Consider the following 22,792-nt stretch of genomic DNA (forward strand, 5'->3'; position numbering starts at 1 on the left):
AGAAACTATATTTCTGTTGATGAAGCCTGTGAATCCCTCTAGCAGCCACATTAAGTCATTCTGCATTCACTTCCTTTGTGCCTGAACAGCCCCTAAAACCTACATTCCCTTTCTGTATTCATCTAACTAGCAATGAAACTCTGATGCAGATTCTTGTTTTTATTGTTATTATATTTCATCCTATTAAATGCAGCCCAACACTTTAACCTGTCAAGGTCTTTTTATATCCCGATCCTGTCACCCACAGTGTTTTCCATCCAATTTAGATCTCTGTCATCTGAAAATTCAATAGGCTTGCCTACTGTGTTTTCATTCAAGTCCTTGATAAAATGATGGAATAGATCAGGGCATGCCACCAAAAACATATCCAAATTGTCACTGATCCATTAGTCATTACCCCTTTGTATAAAATTTTAACAAGTTTCAAACTGCACTTATCTGTACATGAGGATTTCACAAGGCAATTTGTCAAATGCTGAAACACCAGATCTACATCTAAAAGTCTCAGAACCCTATCCTTATTAACAACAGTAACAACAAAAGGAAATGACACTCTGTGAAAACATAGTTTTTAGTATTAATCTTTATTTTTATTATTATTATACTTTAAGTTCTGGGATACAAGTGCAGAACGTGTAGGTTTGTTACATAGGTATACATGTGCCATGGTGGTTTGCTGCACCCATCAACCCGTCATCTACATTAAGTATTTCTCCTAATGCTATCCCTCCCCTTGCCCCCTACCCCCTGAAAGGCCCCGGTGTGTGATGTTCCCCTCCCTGTGCCCATATGTTCTCATTGTTCAACTCCCACTTATGAGTGAGAATGTGTGGTGTTTGGTTTTCTGTTCCCGTGTTAGTTTGTTGAGAATGATGGTTTCCAGCTTCATCCATGTCCCTGCAAAGGACACGAACTCATTCTTTCTAATGGCTGCGTAGTATTCCATATGTGCCACATTTACTTTATCCAATCTAACATTGATGGGCATTTGAGTTGGTTCCAAGTCTTTGCTATTGTGAATAGTGCTGCAATAAACATACATGAGCATGTGTTTTTATAGTAGAATGATATATAGTCTTTTGGGTATATACCCAGTAATGGGATTGCTGGGTCAAATGGTATTTCTAGTTCTAGATCCTTGAGGAATTGCCACACTGTCTTCCACAATGGTTGAACTAATTTACACTCCCACCAACAGTATAAAAGCATTCCTGTTTCTCCACATCCTCTCCAGAATCTGTTGTTTCCTGACTTTAATAATTGCCATCTAACTGGTATGAGATGGTATCTCATTGTGGTTTTGATTTGCATTTCTCTAATAACCAGTGATGATGAGCTTTTTTTCATATGTTTGTTGGCCGCATAAACGCCTTCTTTTGAAAAGTGTCTGTTCATATCCTTCACCCACTCTTTGATGGGGTTGTTTGCTTTTTCTTGTAAATTTGTTTAAGTCCCTTGTAGATTCTTGATATTAGCCATTTGCCAGATGGATACATTGGTTGTTTGCTTTTTCTTGTAAATTTATTTAAGTCCCTTGTAGATTCTTGATATTAGCCATTTGTCAGATGGATACATTGCAAAAATTTTCTCCCATTCTGTAGGTTGCCTGTTCACTCTGATGATAGTTTCTTTTGCTGTGCAAAAGCTCTTTAGTTTACTTAGATCCCATTTGTCAACTTTGGCTTTTGTTGGAATTGCTTTTGGTGTTTTAGTCATGAAGTCTTTGTCAGTGCCTATGTCCTGAATGGTATTTCCTAGGTTTTCTTGCAGGGTTTTTATGGTTTTAGGTCTTATGTTTAAATCTTTAATCCATCTTGAGTTAATTTTTGTAAGGAAGGGGTCCAATTTCAGTTTTCTGCATATGGCTAGCCAGTTTTCCCAACACCATTGATTAAATAGGGAATCCTTTCCCCATTGCTTGTTTTTGTCAGGTTTGTCAAAGATCAGGTAGTTGCAGATGTGTGGTGTTATTTCTGAGGCTATCATTCTGTTCCATTGGTCTGTATATCTGTTTTAGTACCAGTACCATGCTGTTTTGCTTACTGTAGCCTCATAGTATAGTTTGAAGTCACATAGCATGATGCCTACAGCTTTGTTCTTTTTGCTTAGGATTGTCTTGGCTATATGGGTTGTTTTTTGGTTCCATATGAAATTTAAAGTAGTTTTTTCTAATTCTGTGAAGAAAGTCAATGGTGGCTTGATGGGGATAGCACTGAATCTATAAATTACTTTGGGCAGTATGGCCATTTTCACAACACTGATTCTTCCTATCCATGAGCATGGAATGTTTTTCCATTTGTTTGTGTCCTCTCTTATTTCCTTGAGCAGTGGTTTGTAGTTCTCCTTGAAGAGGTCCTTCACATCCCTTGTAAGTTGGATTCCCAGGTATTTTATTCTCTTTGTAGCAATTGTGAATGGGAGTTTTCTCATGATTTGGCTCTCTGTTTATCTATTATTGGTGTATAGGAATGCTTGTGATTTTTGCACATTGATTTTGTATCGTGAGACTTTGGCTGAAGTTGCTTATCAGCTTAAGGAGTTTTTGGGCTGAGATGATGGGGTTTTTTAAATATACAATCATATCATCTGCAAACAGAGATAATTTGACTTCCTCTCTTCCTATTTGAATACCTTTATTTCTTTCCCTTGCTTGATTGCCCTGGCTAGAACTTCCAATACTATGTTGGATAGGAGTGATGAGAGAGGGCATCCTGGTCTTGTGCTGGTTTTCAAAGGGAACGCTTCCAGCTTTTGCTTATTAAGTATGATATTGGCTGTGGGTTTGCCGTAAATGGCTTTTATTATTTTGAGATACGTTCCATCGATACCTAGTTTATTGAGAGTTTTTAGCATGAAGGAGTGTTGAATTTTATCAAAGGCCTTTTCTGTATCTATTGAGATAATCATGTGGTTTTTGTCATTGGTTCTGTTTATGTGATGGATTACATTTATTGATTTGCATATGTTGAACCAGCCTTGCATCCCAGGGATGAAGCCAACTTGATCGTGGTGGATAAGCTTTTTGATGTGCTGCTGGATTTGGTTTGCCAGTATTTTATTGAGGATTTTCGCATCAATGTTCATCAGGGATATAGGCCTGAAATTTTCTTTTTTTGTTGTGTCTCTGCCTGGTTTTGGTATTGAGATGATGCTGGCCTTATAAAATGAGTTAGGGAGGGTTTCCTATTTTTCTATTGTTTGGAATAGTTTCAGAAGGAATTGTACCAGCTCCTCTTTGTACCTCTGGTAGAATTCGGCTGTGAATCTGCCTGGTCCTGGGCTTTTTTTGAACCTTTTTTGAACTTGTTATTGGTGATTCAGGGATTCTACTCCTTCCTGGTTTAGTCTTAGGATGGTGTATGTGACCAGGAATTTATCCATTTCTTCTAGATTTTCTAGTTTATTTGCATGGAAGTGTTTATAGTATTATCTGATGGTAGTTTGTATTTCTGTGGGATCAGTGGTCATATCCCCTTTATCATTTTTTATTGTGTCTATTTGATTCTTCTCTCCTTTCTTCTTTATTAGTCTGGCTAGTGGTCTATCTATTTTGTTAATCTTTTCAAAAAACCACCTCCTGGATTCATTGATTTTTTTGAAGGGTTTTTCGTGTCTCTCTTTCCTTCAGTTCTGCTCTGATCTTAATTATCTTTTGTCTTCTGCTAGCTTTTGAATTTGTTTGCTCTTGCTCCTCTAGTTCTTTTAATTATGATGTTAGGGTGTCAATTTTAGATCTTTTCCACTTTCTCCTGTGGGCATTTAGTGCTATAAATGTCCCTCTAAACACTACTTTAGCTGTGTCCCAGAGATTCTGGTACATTGCGTCTTTGTTCTCATTTTGGTTTCAAATAACTTATTTATTTCTGCCTTAACCCAGTAGTCTTTCAGGAGCAGGTTGTTCAGTTTCCATGTAGTTGTGCGGTTTTGTTCTTAATTCTGAGTTCTAATTTGTTTGCACTGTGGTCTGAGAGATGGTTTCTTATGATTTCCCTTCTTTTGCATTTGCTGAGTAGTGTTTTACTTCCAATTATGTGGTTGATTTGAAAATAAGTGCTATGTGGTGCTGAGAAGAATGTAGATTCTGTTGATTTGGGGTGGAGAGTTCTGTAGATGTCTATTAGATCCACTTGGTGCAGAGCTGAGTTCAAGTCCTGAATATCCTTGTTAATTTTCTGTCTCGTTGATCTGTCTAATATTGACAGTGGGGTGTTAAAATCTCCCACTATTATTGTGTGGGAGTCTAAGTCTATTTGTAGGTCTCTAAGAACTTGCTTTATGAATCTGGGTGCTCCTGTATTGGGTGCATATATATTTAGGATAGTTAGTTCTTCTTGTTCCATTAATCCCTTTACCATTAGGTAGTGCCCTTCTTTGTCTTTTTTGATCTTTATTGGTTTAAAGTCTGTTTTATCAGAGACTAGGTTTGTAACCTCTGCTTTTTTTTGTTTGTTTGTTTTCAATTTGCTTGGTAAATCTTCCTCCATCCCTTTATTTTGAGCCAATAAGTGTCTTTGCATGTGAGATGGGTCTCCTGAATACAGCACACTGATGGGTATTGACTCTTTATCCAATTTGCCAGTCTATGCCTTTTAATTGGGTCACTTAGCCCATTTACATTTAAGGTTACTATTGCTATGTGTGAACTTGATCCTGTCATTATGATGCTAGATGGTTATTTTTCCCATTAGTTGATGCAGTTTCTTCATAGTGTCAATGACCTTTACATTTTGGTTTGTTTTTGCAGTGGCTGGTACTGGTTTTTCCTTTCCATATTTGGTGCTTTCTTCAGGAGCTCTTGTAAGGCAGGCCTGGTGATGACAAAAGTCCCTCAGCATTTGCTTGTCTGTAAAGGATTTTATTTCTCCTTCACTTACGAAGCTTAGTTTGGCTGGATATGAAATTCTGGGTTGAAAATTCTTTTATTTAAGAATATTGAATATTGGCCCCCACTCTCTTCCGGCTTGTAGGGTTTCTGCAGAGAGATCCACTGTTAGTCTGATGGGCTTCCCTTTGTGGGTAATCAGACCTTTCTCTCTGAATGCCCTTAACATTTTTTCCTTCATTTCAACCTTGGTGAATCTGATGATTATGTGTCTTGGGGTTGTTCCTCTCAAGGAGTATCTTTGTGATGTTCTCTGTATTTCCTGAATTTGAATGCTGGCTTGTCTTGCTAGGTTGGGGAAGTTCTCCTGGATAATACCCTGAAGTGCATTTTCCACCTTGGTTCTATTCTCCCCATCACTTTCAGGTACACCAATCAAACATAGGTTTGGTCTTTTCACATAGTCCCATATTTCTTGGAGGCTTTGTTCGTTCCTTTTCATTCTTTTTTCTCTAATCTTGTCTTCACCCTTTACTTCATTAAGTTGATCTCCAATCTCTGATATCCTTTCTTCTGCTTGATCTATTCAGCTATTGATACTTGTGTACGCTTCACAAGGTTCTCATGCTGTGTTTTTCAGCTCCATCAGGTCATTTATGTTCTTCTCTAAACTGGTTATTCTAGTTAGCAATTCCTGTAACCTTTTTTCAAGGTTCTTAGCTTCCATGCACTGGGTTAGAACATGCTTCTTTAGTTCGAAGGAGTTTGTTATTACCCCCCTTCTGAAGCCTACTTTTGTCAATTTGTCACACTCATTCTCCATCCAGTTTTGTTCCCTTGATGGCGAGGAGTTGTGATCCTTTGGAGGAGAAGAGGTATTCTGGTTTTTGGAATTTTCAGCCTTTTTGCGCTAGTTTTTCCTCATCTTCATGGATTTATCTACCTTTGATCTTTGCTGTTGGTGACCTATGGATGGAGTTTTTGCGTGGTCGTCCTTTTTGTTGATGTTGATGCTATTGCTTTCTGATTGTTAGTTTTCCTTCTAACAGTCAGGGCCCTCTTCTACAGGTCTGCTGGAGTTTGCTGGGGATCCACTCCAGATCCTGTTTACCTGGGTATCACCAGTGAAGCCTGCAGAACAGCAAAGATTGCTGCCTGTTCCTTCCTCTGGAAGCTTCATCCCAGAGGGGCACCCTCCAGATGCCAGCTAGAGCTCTCCTGTATGAGGTGTCTGTTGACCCCTGCTGGGAAGTGTCTTCCAGTCAGGAGGCACAGGGGTCAGGGACCCACTTGAGGATGCAGTCTGTCCCTTAGCAGAGCTGGAGCACTGTGCTGGGAGATCCACTGCTCTCTTCAGAGCCAGCAGGCAGGAACATTTAAGTCTGCTGAAGCTGTGCTCACAACTGCCCCTTCTCCCAGGTGCTCTGTCCCAGGGAGATGGGAGTTTTATCTATAAGCCTCTGACTGGGGCTGCTGCTTTTCCTTCAGAGATACCCTGCCCAGAGAGGAGGAATCTAGAGAGGCAGTCTGGCTACAGCAGCTTTGTGGCGCTGCAGTTTGCTCTGCCCAGTCCGAACTTCCAGGCAGCTTTGTTTACACTGTGAGTGGAAAACCGCCTACTCAAGCCTCAGTAATGGTGGATGCCCCTCCCCCCACCAAGCTCGAGCTTCCGAGGTCAACTTCAGACTGCTGTGCTGGCAGCAAGAATTTCAAGCCATGGATCTTAGCTTGCTGGCCTCCATGGGGGTGGTAACCACTGAGCAAGACCACTTGGCTCCCTAGCTTTAGCCCCCTTTCCAGGGGAGTGAATAGTTCTGTCTCGCTGGCGTTCCAGGCACCACTGGGATATGAAAAGAAACTCCTGCAGCTAGCTTTGTTTCTGCCCAAATGCCCCCCAGTTTTGTGTTTGAAACCAGGGCCCTTGTGGTGTAAGCACCTGAGGGAATCTCCTGGTCTGAGAGTTGCAAAGACCATGGGAAAAGTGTAGTATCAGAGCTGGATAGCGCAGTCCCTCATGGCACGGTTTCTCATGGCTTCCCTTGGCTAGGGGAAGGAGTTCCCTGACCCCTCACACTTCCTGGGTGAGGCGACGCCCCACCCTTCTTCTGCTCACCCTTTGTGGGCTGCACCCACTGTCTAACCAGTCCCAGTGAGATGAACCAGGTACCTCAGTTGGAAATGCAGAAATCACCCCTCTTCTGCATTGGTCTGGCTGGGAGCTGTAGATTGGAGCTGTTCCTATTCAGCCATCTTACCCGGAAATCAGTATTGATCTTTTAAATATTTACAAAGTTGCATTGATAATCCATTGTGGAGTGCTGCATGGTATATATTATCCAATTCACTTTTTAAAAAATCAGAATACACTTGGAGAATGTTTTTATAGCCAAGGACCTAAAAAAACACTTCGATATTCACTATGAATTTGAATATGACTGGGTATATTCAAGGGATGACTGGACTGGCTCACTGGATGCCTATTTGCATGAAGACTTTCCAGGAGTTTTATTAGAAGGTCCATGACTCGGCGTAGTGAGACTAATATCCTGCTCCAGAATTATGACCATATGTCTTTGTGAAACTGAAGCCTCCCCTTATTCAGCCAAGCAGTATTCCAGGTGGGAATGGAACATACCCAAGGACAGGAAGAATTGTGATGCATGAATTTCGTCTGTAGGTAATGACTGAATAAAAGGGATAATGTTCTATTATAGCACAGTGTGGGCTGCTTGAATTCCCTTTTCATTCCAGAGATCAAGGGAAGAAATCATAGATTTCAGAAAATCATGGATTTGAGTACTGACTCTCCTACTTAACAGTTGTGCTTATTAGGATCTGTTTTAGAGAACCATTGCTAGTCCCTAATGAAAAATCTTTTTTGGTAAATTATGATCTTTAAAAATAACCTGACCTCGAGTCTAGAAATCTCTGTGAGTTCCCAGTGGACTTACTCTAGTTTCTTTTGATATCTTATCTCTTTCTTCTATAGATTTTATTTGAGATTATAGGGTTGAAACTAAATCTCTGGATATTCCCTTCTCAAATCCACTTTAGACTATTTTCCCGAATTGTTTGAAATCTGTTTTTCCAAAGTCTTAGCACGTATCTGACCACATCCAGTTTTTCTTTTGCCAATAATCACTGCTTCTAAGTGTCCCAAGTAGTTTTCACTCACTAAAAGTGGTTCTTATAATCCAAACTAAGACTGACTCTAAATATCCCTATTTTTGTGACCAGTGGCTCCTATAGGTTTGGTGTACATGACAGCTTTTGTTTTGGAATCTCAGAAAAGTAGGGGTTTTCTATGAAGAGGTCAAAGAAAAAACAAGATAATAAGGAATAACTAACTCCCCCTCCCCCACCAAAAAATTTGAGCTCAAGGGACTACGTAGCTCAATGGGAAATGAAATTCAACCAAGACTCTAGAAGACTAAGTAGAGTCCAGGGGATAAACAGCAGTAGAGTGGGGAGAGGGACACTGCCTTCTCTTCCTTAAGGAGCATGGAGGTCCTCTGAGGGCTTGGATAGTCAAGCGACATGTCTGTGCCTGGCAGAGACATCCTCATGGACATCTCTGCAGCTAAGAGGATCCTGGCAAAAGGATGTGAGCAGAGCATTTCCTTCCGGGTTCATAGTTTTTCGGGAAAGTGTGTACCTCCATGATGTACAGTGGCACTCTCCCTCTAGCAGGTGGGTTTCTTTGAATTAGAGTTTAACTTCATCTTGGATTCCAATCAGGAGTCCCTCTTCCTCACTTGGTATCACTCATGAGGTCACATTTACCCTGATATTCCATGAAAACACTTTATCACCCACCTTCTAAACAGCCAATGTCTTAAGCAGTGAGTCTCATTGCTGTACCAATATTTTAACTGTGAAATAGTACAACTTTTCTACTAATAGTTGACATTGTATTCCCTATAGTAATTAGATTATGGGAGTTTCTATTCCATTTTTTTTTTGTAATCAGTTTAAATTCTTTTTGAAATGTTAAACTAGTCTTTGGGAAAACATTTTTTGTCCCAAACTTAGGATATGCATTACTCCCTCATTCTTAATATTTTAAAATATGTCTACAAATTTAGATCTCATTCTTTGATACCATCTACATAGCTAGTTTTATCTTATTTCCTCTTTTCTTATAAATTGACAACTTTCAGTGATGTTAGGTAAACATTGACTGTATGTCTAAGTCCTTCAGCCTCCTGCCTGACTTCATAGGTCCCAAAGGTACCTCTTAGATTTGTGTTTGTGTTAGAGAGTGTCCACCATCTGTCAGCCTCATGTTGATTCTTCTATACCCTTCTGTTTATCAGAGTAGTAGGAAGACTGCAAAATACATTTCCCAAAATCCCTTGCTAGCTGGCATCCAATGGAGGGCAGGACATGAAGGCTGGAGGGAAGAAGCCATTTTTAAAAAATACTTGCTGTTTGCACCTGTGGCAGTGCCAGCAGCAGCAGCCACACGGACAGCAACAGTGGTGACAGCAACAGCAAGATTAGCAGTTTGGGCAAGAACATAGAAGCAAGGGTGCCTGGTGAGCACAGGTTCCTGAGGTGCTGCTCAGGCAGCAGTTCTCCAAAGGAAGCAGCCTCTATGGCACAGTGTCCATGGGCTGTGGGTAAAATCATTTTCCCTATTGTCCTCCAGCTCTATGTGCAATCACAGTTTAGTGCAATTGCCAGTCCTTGGATAACCTAACCCTTCTTGTTTTACTCCTCTAACCGATTTCTATATTTTCATAACAGATTCCTTACATTAAATGCCCTCTGTCAAACACAGATCTGTTACTGTTCTCCTGATTGAGTAGGGTCCAATTCAAGCTGGTAGGAATTTCAGCATGTGTGTGCAACATCAGCAGATGCAGTGCACCCAGAATGAATTTCATCATATCCTGGAAAAACGTTTGAGGAAGACTCGATTGACAATGTCAACTCTGCACACCACTGTTCTTTATCTCTTGGTAAAGAATCATCAGCCTCTCAGATCCAGTGAAAGATTTTATGTTATTTACTGGCATTTAAAGACACATGTTTGTGCTGTGCTTATTTCCCAGGAGGTCTGCATTCAAATTATTGGGGAAAAAATGCAAGACTTTTGCATCTGTTGAGGCCTTTCTTCTTTAAGGCATATGATTCATCACTCTCATCTCCCTGCTTTTTTCTTCCCCTTTGTCTCCTAAGAATTTTGAATGTATTTTCTTTTGATATTTCTTCTTCCCTTTTCTTTAGGAACTCTTCATCTTTGCAGATAAGCTGGCATTCAGAAGGAGGACACTTGAGAAAGAAAGGAAGCCAGTAGAATAATGCTATGACAGAAGAAAGGATGAGATCAGTGTGGGCTCTAGTCTTATGCCACAGGTTAATTATCATCATATGTAGCCTCTAATTAAGATAAAATATGGAGAATATCTTATTCCCCCACAAAATGAAAAGGAACTTAGCTTAAACTATGGAATAATTTCATAGGTTACCACAGGCAAATTCATGCCCATACCTCTATATTCAGGAACTCTTCCTTCATCATCCTCAGCAATGAGGAAGGGGACTACTGACTCCAAATTTTGGAAATATTTATGTCATGGCCCATTGCCCTGATGGATTTGTTGACCTTTAATATTTAGAATCTCTGCCTCTATGCATGTTACCCCCGATATCTGCATGTAACACAGATATGGTAGATTTAGAAGATGACACTTGATTAGACACAAAATGTGGAAGAAAAAATATCAAACTGTGTAGCTGAATGTTACCCAGAAGTGAAGAAAGGCATGCAGCCAGATTTCCCCAGCTCTTTGTTTCATCACATGATGTTGCTTGGATATCAGCTTATCAACAGACTTCCACCACCACCACCAGCATATAAACAGAGTCCGCGTAAGAAAACTACACTGAATAGGAATGGCAGCTTTTAAAAGTGGGGGAACTACAGTATAGGGTAAGTTCTTTTTAGGCAAATCTGTCTTTTTGTTTCAGATATATTATTTTGTAGATGTTTTTCTCCCTGAATTCCATGAGTATTTTAATCAAATTTAATCAGGTATAGGCCACTCGAATAGGTAAGATAAATGTATTCAGCAGTAGCCCCAGAAAAAAACACATGAATTGTTGCCATAAGAAAGAGCATCAGTCATTTCTTTATGCTATTTGAGGAGAGAAGAAATCTTTCCAGCTTGAAGCATATTTATTCTCTGTTCTACAGATCTGGAAAATGGGAGGAGGGATATTGAAATGATTTGAGTACAGGATAGAGCGTAGGCGTCAATCACAGAGAATATTACAGGAGTATATCTTGGTTGGTATGGTTTCTGGAGTGCACATTGAAGGAAAGCAGTACTAACTAAAATATTTATAGTTTAATTTATACATTTATATAGCAGAAACAGTACACACAGAGATGTTGACTAATGTTTTCCTAATAAATTTCTCTTCTGGAAGAATGGAACCTTCGATGTGTGAACTCAAATCAGTCTCCACATGTATTACAATACGCCTTAAGCATGTGTATGTTTGTGAACCTATGAGTGTGCATGTGTTTGTGTGCATGAACATGCGTGAAGGTCGGGTAGAGAGAGAAGAAACTGGCATAAAGTGAGAGCATTCTATATTCACGATTTCAGTGAATCAAACACCCAGTGAGGTAGGCATTGTAACTGCTGTCTTAAGGATGAGAGAGCTGAGGCTTACAGAAGGAAAGGAACTCAAGTCTTTCTAGTTCTAAAGGCCATACAGCCTCTATTACAATTTATTTTCTTCAGTTAGTATACGTGCAGGTATGAATAATAATCTATGTTTAGCAGATTGTTACTATGCTTGATTTGCTGTGGTCTTACTTTCTATCATTCAGTAATTCACACTGCTAACAAAGACAAAGGAGTAAGCAGAGGGGAAAATACTCTGGGTTTGCACTTTGTGATTTGGCAACCTATTCCAATATGTCTATTCTTGCTGGATTGTTAAATTCATATTATTATACACACTTCAGACTCTAAACCCTAAATCACCAGGAAAGGAGACTTAATCATAGCAAATGTGACTCTATTATTCTGTATCTTTCTCAGGCAAGTGGAAACATGACAAGTTTAATAGTTTTATAGTACAATGCTATAAAATTGCACATCTAAATTGCAAGAAGTGGAGAATGACATAAAGGCATACTACACTGCCACTAAAAATCATATTTTTAAGGAATATTTAATCATCTGAGAAAGTGCACAAAATGTATAAATTATGATCTCCGTTTTCTAAAATTACACACAATGTACACAGAATAAATAAATAAATAAATAAAAGGAAAGTGAAGCTCAGAGTGGTGCCTCATACCTGTAATCCCAGCACTTTGGGAGCCTGAGGTGGAGGATAACTTGAGCCCAGGAGTTTGAGACCAGCCCAGGGAACATAGGGAGATCTTATCTCTACTAACAATTTAAAAAATAATTGGGTGTGGGGTGTGTACCTGTAGTCCCAGCTACTCAGGAGGCTGAGGTGGGAGGATGGCTTGAGCCCAGGAGTTCAAGACTGCGGTGAGCTATAGTCGCACCACTGTGCTCCAGCCTGGATGATAGAGTGAGACTCTGTCTCAAAAAAATATAGAAATAAATAAACAAATAAAAGGAAATCAACCAAATGCTACAATAATTATGGATAGTTAGATGCAAGTTGAGTATGCCTTATCCAAAATGCTTGGGACCAGAAGTGTTTTGAATTCCAGATTTTTTTTTTTTTTTGATTCTGGAAAATTTACATTATCTTTGCCAGTTGAGCCTCCCAAATTCAAAAATCCAAAATCCAATATGCTCCAATGAACATATCCTTTAAGCATCTTGTGGGCACTAAAAAAGTTTTGGATTTGGAGCTTTTCAGATTTTGGGCTTTTAGATTTGGGATGCTCAACTTGTATGAGTAATCTTATTTTCTTCTTCAATTTTTAAATTTTTCCAAATCTTCCAAAACAATATATATTACTTTTAGAATCAGATATGAAAATCAATATTATTTAAAATTATCAAAAAATTACTACTATAAAAATAGTATGCTCTACAACACACCTGTTCCAAACAGTTAGAAAGACAAGGGCTCTGAATTATTCCTTAACTTCACAAATAATTAATAATTAGTTTCATATATAAAGGGTGAGAATAGGAAAAGGTGTGGAATTAAGTAGTCTGGTGATGTCCAATTACTTGGAAATGTGAGCAAATGTTCTTATCCCTTAGAACAAATTACATTTTAAAAAATTCATTTACTTGCTTACTTATTTACTTAAGTACATCCCCAAAATTGGTTGAGCTAAAAGAAATTTTATGCTATGCTTTGTTGTTTCTCGGAGGTATAGGATAAACGATGGGACAAAACTGGAAAAGACAACAAAAGCTTTGGAATGTTCCACAACTTCCTTTTATTCGAGTTCCTCCCTCCATCTATGACACTTCCTTACTAAAGGTACGGCTTTTTTTTTTTTTTTTTTTTCACAGATAGAGTGACCTGTCTGTCTCTCCTTCAAGGTTTGAGGACTTTTTCTGCTGTCTTTGTTTACCTAGCATTAGGAAGAATATTGGCCGCATAATAAGCCCTTGCTGCATGTTGAAGGCCATTCATGAGTGAACGAATGAGCACTTGGGTAACCTCCTACACTCGTCCCATTTCAGGAGCTCTGGTAGACGGTCACCTCTTCGTGGCCGACCCACTGTCAGTGATGGGAAACTCACTAATTGGCCACACTATGGCTCCCTGTTGGAGAGCTGTTAGGTCCTTTTGGTCAAAGTTAGTTAAAGCCATTCTCATAAATACGCTGTAAAAATTTCAGTTCTTGGCCGGGCGCGGTGGCTCACTCCTGTAATCCCAGCACTTTGGGAGGCCGAGGCGGGTGGATCACGAGGTCAGGAGATCGAGACCATCCTGGCTAACATGGTGAAACCCCGTCTCTACTAAAAATACAAAAAAAAAAAAAAAAAAAAAAAAAATTAGCCGGGCGTCGTGGCGGGTGTCTGTAGTCCTAGCTACTCAGGAGGCTGAGGCAGGAGAATGGCGTGAACTCGGGAGGCAGAGGTTGCAGTGAGCCGAGATCGCGCCACTACACTCTAGCCTGGGTGACTGAGCAAGACTCCGTCTCAAAAAAAAAAAAAAAAAAAAAAAAATTTCAGTTCTCTCCCAAACCCTCAAGGAAGGATCGACAACAAGGTAAAAATATTAGTAATGTTACCTGTTACTTCTCATTTAGGAAGTTCAGGGTTTTACTAAGGAAAAGAGGTAGGCATTTTCTGCTTTGTAAAATAAAATCATCACTTTTAAGATTTTTATCTTCTATGGAAACTCCCATTGTACTTTGGAGTCCTGCTCTTGAAATTGGCTTACAATTTTCATATTATCTTGTTCTCAATCATTTTAAAAGGCAAAATTAGTTATTCAGGAGTGGAATTCATTCTCTTCAAATATGTTATCCTTTAAAACATCCACTTCAGAAACTAAAGCTGAAATAGTGTCTCAAATTATGAAGTACTTGGCTTTGCTACTTTCACTCTAGATATATTTTCGATACTAAGTTTAAGGCCAAAAAAAACAAAAACAAAACAAAACACTAACTCACAGATTTCAGGCACACACAAAATGTCTAACAGGTAAAAGTCACCTTACTCTACCTTTACATATGATTATCTTAAGTTTAGTTTTTATTGCATAGTTATCAACCCATTTTGAAAACTCTGTTATCGTTTTGAATTTTTTGGCCTAGGGTGAACTTATTTTATCTTAATTTTTCTAAAATGTTGACGCCACTATCTGTTTCCCTATCTGTAAAGTGAACACAATCAATTGCTCATCTCATAGGACTGTTGAAACTTAAGAGATTATGCATGCAAAATACATGCAAATGCAAAATGCTGAGCACCGTATATAATGAACACTTAAGATATATTAGGTATGCAATAGTAATTGAAATTCTGACACTTCTTGTTTCTTTCTACCTTTAAGAAAGTAGCCTTCTAAATGGTCTCTCTACCAATGGTCTCTTTCCTCAAGCCCATTCTCCACTGCAGGGCCATTTTTTTTTAAATGCAAATCTGGTCAGTTAAGAGTATGGTGTTTCAGGTTGGATCATTTGCTGGAAAGGCGTGGGAAGCTGTCCTGTGCATTACAGGATGCTGAGCACATCCCAGGCCTCTACTCACTGAATGCCAGGAGCACCCCCTCCTCCTCCCACCAAATAGGACAATAAAAAATTTTTGCAGGCATTGCCAAATGTCCCCTGGGGTCAAAATCATCCCTGTTGAGAGCCACTGCCTTAAATAAAGACCTTTGGTGGCTCCTCATAGAATATTTAATCCTTAAACTCAACATAGTTAAAAGGTTTCCATCATCTTCCCCTAACAGTCTTTTCACAATCAGACTCTGTTCCTTTGAACTAAAAAGAAAAAAATGTTAGAATTTCTAACAGGTTTCCAGATGTTGTGCATGCCATTTGAGAACCAGTATTCTAGTCCCTTAAGGAAACTCCTCATCTAAGACTCAGATAAGATGATCATCTCATTTAGAAAACCTTCCTTGACTGCTTAGGGAGCTTGTTTACATTCTTTGTTTTCATGGCACCTTTTTACTAATGATATAATGAACCCTTACCACATTACTCATCCATCTATCTCCCTTGCTTACTGAGAACTTACAGTGGAAAATTTTCTACCAGTCCAGAGGCCTGGCATACTTCAGCTCTGTGTAGCTTATTACAACCTACTTTCCTCAATAAGGATCAAAGAAATTATAAGATCCTGGAAATCCTTAGCTGTTCCTCAGTTCAAGACAATTACCTAGAATTTTTTACTCACATATTTTCATCATCATACAGATTAGCAGAAGACTGTTTAAGCAAATGAAGAGAGGAAACTCCCCAATTGTTATTTTCCAATTGTTGCACATTAAAAAAAAAAACATATGGTTAGCAAGAAAAGCCTCTTATTTCCATAAAAGTTTGCTTTGAGTACATCACAATTTGAATGCTGTGGAACTCCACAGACTCATCAAAATCACCTGTTCTGTTCCAACAGGCCCTCAACCAAGGGCAACAGCGCTACTTTTACAGCATTATGAGGATTTACAACTCCAGGCCCCAGTGGGAGGCCCTGCAGACCCGCTACATTCACAGCCTTCAGCACCAACAGCTGCTTGGTAAGTTTAACTACGTGATCCAAACTAAGCACCTAAGGAATCAACTCGTGCTGTAGCCAGAAGTCGTTTCCAGATAAATAATTCAAGCACAATGGCATCTACTGGCGTGCTATTTTATCAACATAGCTGGTTAGCCAAGTTTCAAAGTGCTTATTCTTGACAATGGAAAGCAAGGTTTTATGGGTAAATTAATAGGGTTTAAAGAAATTCGAGTATGGATTGTGATAAAATGTTAACTCTCTGAGATTTGTGAGAACTTAATCAAGTAAATCAATGGGTCTGGGCTTAGAAAACCAGGCGAGGCTCAAAGCACAGCTCGGCTCCTTGCTGTGTGCAAACTCAGAGGCTTGGTTTATTCACAACAATAATAGTTACATTTATTGCTCACTGACCACGTTCCAGACATTGTGCTAAGAGCTTTACATACAATATCTCATTTTCTCTCCACTTTATGGCTGTAGAAAATGGAAGCTCAGGCAGGTTACGTAACTTGATTAAGATCACACACAGGTAATAAATGTCTGTTAGGACTTCAAGCCAGAGCTGTCACCTCCAAAGATTATACATTTTCAGCCCCATCCTCTGCTGTCTCTCCTCTTCTTTCAACCTCTTTAGATTTTATGAAGCACAAATGAAATAATGGTTGTGAAAGACCTTCACAAATTATAAGCATCAACTTACCGAAAGGCATAATTGTTGTAAAGTCCCTTTTCTTGCAGGAAATGCTTTCAGTTGCTGGCTGCCCTTCATCATACCGTTCTCCTAACTCCACTAGAGTGCTTTTTAAACAAAAATCTACTCACTTGGCTTTAGCACGTCTACTTTATGCTGTTGTTTTTATATTTACACAAAAGGAAGGCATGGTTTTTGCAATTGATTTAATAAAAACAATAACAATAGTTACCTTTTATTGAGGACTTCCTGTGTGTCAGGTGCTCTTCTAAGAACTTTGCAGGTATTGTATTTAACACTCACACACCTCTATGTGGCAGGTGTCTTTATGACCTACAGTTTACAGAAGAGAAAACTAAAACATGGACAAGTTAAATAGCTTGACCAGGGTCATGCAAGTATTTAATAGTAAACAGAGAAGCTGAGATTCAGTCTGGTCCCCATGATTGTCTGAAGTGTCACTAGAAGCATCATCTAGTAGCTTTGTTTTTAGAGCAAAATTGCATAGAAGCCAATGAATCCAGAAACAGAAGTATTCAATGCTTAGTGCACATAAAATCCACCAGGTACCTTATTAAAATGCAGATTTCCAAGATTAACCCTCTGAGTTTCTGATTCAGAAGGTCTTTAGAGTCATAAATCTGCATTTTTAGTAAGGATTTTGAAAAAGCATGTGGCCTCAGCCCAATGATTCACCAGTTGGTGGTCTGCAGACTACACGTTGAGAAACACTGAGAGAGATCAAATATATCTTTCTGGTTTGAAGAAAGTTTTGATATCGAAAATATCATGGCTCAAGTCCCTTTCCAAATAATTTGACATGTTAATCAACGACCAAGTGTTTATTAACCTATTGAATGAGAAATACAAAAGAAGAAAAATACATTTCCAGTCTTCAAAGATCATATAATCTGGGCATGCTTACCACAAGAGTAGAATAAATTTTGTACACATAAGTAAATATTTGCAGTTTTGTTTTCTTATTTGCCTTGTAAAATTGTTGATTTTGAAGTTTCTCTCATTTCTTTCCCCTAGGCTATATTACTCAACGGGAAGCCTTGTCTTATGCTCTTGTACTTAGAGATTCAACCAAGAGAGCCTCAGCCAAGGTAGCTCCTCAAAGAACCATTCCCCGGAAAACTTCAGCCATGACAAGAAGATGTCCATCAGTACAACCTGTATCTGTGGTTCTACCTAGGGCCCAAAGTAAAAGGCGCCAAGTGCTCAGGAACTGAGACTTGGCAGCATTTTCAGAAACAGGAAGTTTGCCCATGTATCCCTGGTATCTAGTGGGTGCTTTGTGCATATTTGTTGAATGACAGTGAATAATTTCTAATATAAACCCCAGACCTAAAAATAATCTCTGATTCATATAAATTTTGCCAGCAAGACCAAGAGGTTTAAGAGCAATGGAGCCGAGAGTAAGCAAGCCTTTCCACATAACATCCGTAGAGTAAAAGGACTTTTAAAGCTTTCAAAGTAAAAGTTTACTTTGGATTAGAACCTCCTAGAGAAGTCCCCAAAACAGTGAAAGGGGACAAGTGACCAGAAAGGGCCAGGTCCTCTGTCACTGGGTGACCATTTCTAGCAAACTATCATGTATACATTTTGAAAATATATAAAACAACACAGGATTAACACTGATCATAGAGGGCTTACAAAATCATATCATCCCAGCAACAATTGGCCTGTGCATTTCCTTCCTCTCCTCTTCCCCATCAGGCAATGGCATTTAATTTAGCCCCAAAGCTCTTCTAGTTCTCACCTGGCTTGATCACTTTGTGTCATCTTGAAACATGCACTTATCAGTCTACCACAGCTGAATTGATTTTACGGAGCTGTAACTGGCCTTGACATGGGTAAGAGAATTCATGCACACATCTTTCCCTGGCAGCTGAAGAAACACTCTTAAAAGAATATGAAATAACCCCGAAGACTTTATTTCATGTCCAACCTTTCTGTGGCCTCAAATGTTTTAAGCAAAGCACATAAAACTATACTAAGCAGTGAGTCAGTTCATCATACAAAGGAATAGTATTGCATTAGTTATATTTAATGGTTATTTTCATCACCAGAGATTTTGTGTGTGTGTGTGTGTGTGTGTGTTAAAAATCAGTCACCAGTGCTCATGTAAAGTCAAAACAACAAAAAAAATGCTTCTTCCTCATCATTGTAAAATACGGCACCCCATTCAAATCAGCTGATGCCTATGAAAGGAATTGGTTGAGGTGGAATATAAATTTTATTGACAAGGGATGTGCTAACATTGATCTGAAAGGAATATGCTGCATTATTATCAGAAAAAAATCATTATCTTCTCTTTGCAATCATGAACATATAAGATATAAAAATTGTCATGAGATTCTGAACACTAGTATTGAGGTCCAGCACTACTTCCGAGCTTCTATCTGACTTTTCTTTGGGAGGAATGGGAAGTGTGGTTGGCCCACTAGTCTGATAAGAAGTCTTGGGGAAGCTAATACTGACCTTGCTGGGGTCATTCACTTAATCATAAAGAAGCTTCTTGACCTCTGCAAATTCTGGCCCTGACATGTATTCTAAATACCTTTACAGTTCTAAGTGAGAAATTGTTACATAGGCTTAGAAGAAGAAAAGACTCCAGTGGGACTGGGATGAGCTGCGTGGTAGCCCTCATAAAGCAGAGAGGTTGGTGGGAGACCTAACTTGGCCTATACTAGCCTTCCCATTGTTTTCACAACGGGCCTTTTATCCCCTCTGAACTGCTTGCCTGCACTTTTATCTTAGCCTTTTTTTTGATGAGCATAGGTATTTGCTGTGTAAGCCTTATCTAGTGATGCAGAATATCAAGGAGGCCACTTACAATTCTAAGCTGCATCCCTGTATCAAAAATCTCAGAAGCACCTTGCATCCGATAGAGGCTTGTAAGAGCAGATTGACAGGTGAATGTCACAGGTCCATAAGAAGGACAAATAGATCTAAGTTGGGCAAAAGATTCTATTTGTTGGTTCTCCCTTCTAAGATGATAATATGCCCCTGCACTTGAGACCTTACTTGAAACTTAAAGAAATGTGATTGGTTATGGTGCTGGGAGAAAGGGGTGCACCTGGGAGGACACTGAGAAAGATAAACAAAGGGGAAGGAAGAGAGGACAACCTGTAACTTTTAGAAAAGGCTACTACTTTTAACTGTTGGAGAAAATGCTATTGCTTGCACTCACGATGTCAATATACATTATCAGAACTTAAGTCCTGGAGATCAGAGACTGTTTCACCTGAAATTGCTAGCACCTAGAATGGCCCCCGGTTGCGGTAGGCAATCAATAATACTCTTTGAATAATAATGAGGTTTTCAAAGATTCTTCAAGTCAGACTGGCCTCTGGCTTTGTGATATTATTCTGGAGTCCCAGTAACCCACAATTGTTGATGAGGAGTAGCAGTAGAATATCAAGGACAGGTGATGAGACAACAAGTCTATCCCGCAAAGGGCAGGGAATAGAGGGTACACTGGAAAGAATTTTAAAACAATAATAAAGCTGACTACAAGTTGGTCTATTTTTTATTACCACCATGAGCCAGCAATTCTAAATAATATCAGTGATAAAATATTCATCCCCCAAAATATTTTATTGAACTAGGTTCTAAACAATTTCTGAGGTTACTGTTGAGTTTTAAATAATACATATATGTAAGCTTCAAAGTAGCACATTTGTATTGTTTTTCTTCAATAATCATTTTACTCCACATGGAAACTAATTCAGGGAATATCCTGCTATATAGTCGGCTCTCAGTACACACGGTGTCAGCTCATGTGTCTCCAGCCCCTGTAGTACTATATATTATTGCATTTAAATGATGGATTTGAAATAAACAATGATTATACCATGATTGTAAAGATAAGAAACAGAACCTGAAATACTTCAATTTTTGATTCTATGTGGCAGTTTAGAGTTTTTTAAAACAATTTTTATGTATAATTTATATGCAATAAATGCCCTCAAAGTTCAATGAATTTTTCTTCATTTCAATTACTATATTTTAATTTCAAGAAGATCTATGTAATTTTATTATAAATCTTTTTTGTAATCAGCTTTATAGTCTATTTTTGCTTGTATATGTATTCCCTCTTTTTAAAAAATAATATAGAATCAGGGGGTACAAATGCAGGTGTGTTACATGGGTATATTTCATAATGCTGGGGTTTGGGCTTCTATAGAACCCATCACCCAAATAGTAAACATAGTACCCAATAGGTCATTTTTTGACCCTTGCCCCCATCCCTCTCTCCTCTCTGTTGGAGTCATCAGTGTCTATTATTTCCATTTTTATGTCCAAAAGTACCCTTTGTTTACTTTTCACTTATAAGTGAGAATATGTGGTTGTCTGTTTCTGCATTAATTGATTTTGGATAATGGCCTCCGGCTGCATTCATGTTGCTGCAAAGGACATGTTTTATTCCTTTTTATGGCTGCGTAGTATTCCATGGTGTGTGTGTGTGTGTGTGTGTGTATTACATTTTTTAAATCCAGTCCACTGTTGATGGACACTTAGGTTGATACTGCGACTTTGCTATGATGAATAGTGCTATCATAAACATATGAATGCAGATGTCTTTTTGAGAAAATAATTTCTTTTTCTTTGGGTAGATGCCCAGCAGTAGCATTGCTAGATGAACTAGTAGTTCTATTTTTATTTCTTTGAGAAATCTCCATACTGTTTTCCATAGAGGTTAAAAGTTCAATGAATTTTGACAAATGCATACAGTCACATAACCACCACCACAATCGACATAGACCGTTTTCACTACCCCAAATGTCCCCCTAACGTTTTGCAGTCAATCTCCTCCCCTAAAGTCTGGCCCATGGAAATCACTGAGCTGCTCTCTATCACTCTAGTTTTGCCTTTTCTAGAATTTCACATAACTGGAGTCAGAGTATATAGTGTTTTACACCTGGCTTCTCTCACTAGCATGATGCTATCGAGGGTCCTCATGTTGCATTTGTCCGCAGTTTGTTCCTTTTCTTTGCCTAATTGCATTCCATTGTACGGATACACCACAATTTGCTTATCCAGTCACTGGTTGATGAGCATTTGGAGTTTTTCTAACTTTGGACTATTAGGCATAAAACTTCTATAAATTTTAAATGTGGGCGTTTGCATGAACATAAATTTTTATTTCTCCTGGATAGTTTCCTAGGAGCACAATTACTAAGTCACATGGCAGATTTAGGCTTAATTTTATAAGACACTACCATAGTGCTTTCCAAAGTGGCTGTACCATTTTGTATTCCCACTAGCAATGAATAAGAGCCCTAATTGCACCACATTCTTACAATGTCCAACATTTTAATTTTTGTGTTCTAGTGACTGTGGCTGCTGGGTAGAGGAGAATTTGTATATGTGGAAAATACAAGCATTGTGACTACTAGTTACAGTCACCCTCTTACTGGTAACTGTGACAAATTTCAGGAAAGAGGATCATGATAGATATGGGGGTGATGATAGTGATAATCTTGGAGATTTAATAGAAGAAATTTCAAAGTTTAGCAGTGAATGCTGATAACTCTCCAGTTTACTTTTGGGAGGAAAGACAGGGATTAGAGGAAGTGAGGAAAAGGAAAAAGTAACCCCTGCAGGAAGGATCATCCTGGAAAAAACTGTGGTGTGGATTCAGTGTGTACTCATTAACTTCTTACCTTTCCTTGTTTGTATTGTTCTTCAGGTTCAGAAATCAACACCCTATCACCACTACCAAAATCTTTATGCACTGTATTAGTTATTGATTGCTGCATAGTAAATTACTCTAAAATTTCATGTCTTAAAACAACAATATTTACTACCTCAGAGATTCTGTAGTCAGGCATCTAAGCATGGCTTAGCTGAGGCTGCTGGCTCAGGGTCCTACGCAATGCTGAAATCAAAGTGTCTACTGAGGCTGTGATCTCATCTGAAGATTCAACCAGGGAAGGCTCCACTTCCAAGTTCACTCAGGTAACTGATGGCAGAATTCAGTTCCCTGGGGCCTGGTGGACTCAGGGCCTCAGTTCCTTACTGGCTGTTGGCTGGAGGCTGCTCTCATAGGCCCTGCCACATAGGCCACTCAACAGGGCATCTCACCTGTGCAACTTGCTTCATCAGAATTGGAAAACCACACAGAGAGTG

General features: G+C 39.0%; 1 protein-coding gene and 1 long non-coding RNA gene across 8 annotated transcripts in view; one reads left to right on the forward strand and one right to left on the reverse strand.

Moving 5' to 3' along the window:
• Nucleotides 1–565: 565 nt before the first annotated feature.
• Nucleotides 566–22,792, reverse strand: part of LOC130540763 (uncharacterized) — a 48,493-nt gene continuing 26,266 nt past the window's right edge. For 2 of the 6 annotated variants that reach the window (XR_010109672.1, XR_010109673.1), the window contains exons 5-7: nt 16,884–16,984; nt 12,279–12,396; nt 566–10,131 (exon numbers count right to left, since the gene is read on the reverse strand). This is a non-coding gene — a long non-coding RNA (uncharacterized LOC130540763). Of the gene's footprint in view, nt 10,132–12,278; nt 12,397–16,883; nt 22,760–22,792 lie in introns of all 6 variants that reach the window. The other 4 variants (XR_010109674.1, XR_010109676.1, XR_010109675.1 and 1 more) reach the window with 2 other exon arrangements.
• On the forward strand, nt 10,637–18,064 carry FAM216B (family with sequence similarity 216 member B). 2 transcript variants are annotated; one of them, XM_003805931.5, is made up of 4 exons: nt 10,637–10,760; nt 13,158–13,264; nt 15,859–15,979; nt 17,687–18,064. In XM_003805931.5, the coding sequence occupies exons 2-4, from the start codon at nt 13,166–13,168 to the stop codon at nt 17,884–17,886; spliced, it is 420 nt and encodes a 139-aa protein (XP_003805979.4). In that variant the 5' UTR covers nt 10,637–10,760; nt 13,158–13,165; the 3' UTR covers nt 17,887–18,064. The 2 variants fall into 2 exon arrangements, with proteins under 2 accessions (XP_003805979.4, XP_008975094.4); XM_008976846.6 differs by having other exon boundaries at nt 10,680–10,760; nt 13,152–13,264.

This window comes from Pan paniscus, chromosome 14 (assembly GCF_029289425.2).
Source record: "Pan paniscus chromosome 14, NHGRI_mPanPan1-v2.0_pri, whole genome shotgun sequence".
NCBI lineage: Eukaryota > Metazoa > Chordata > Mammalia > Primates > Hominidae > Pan > Pan paniscus.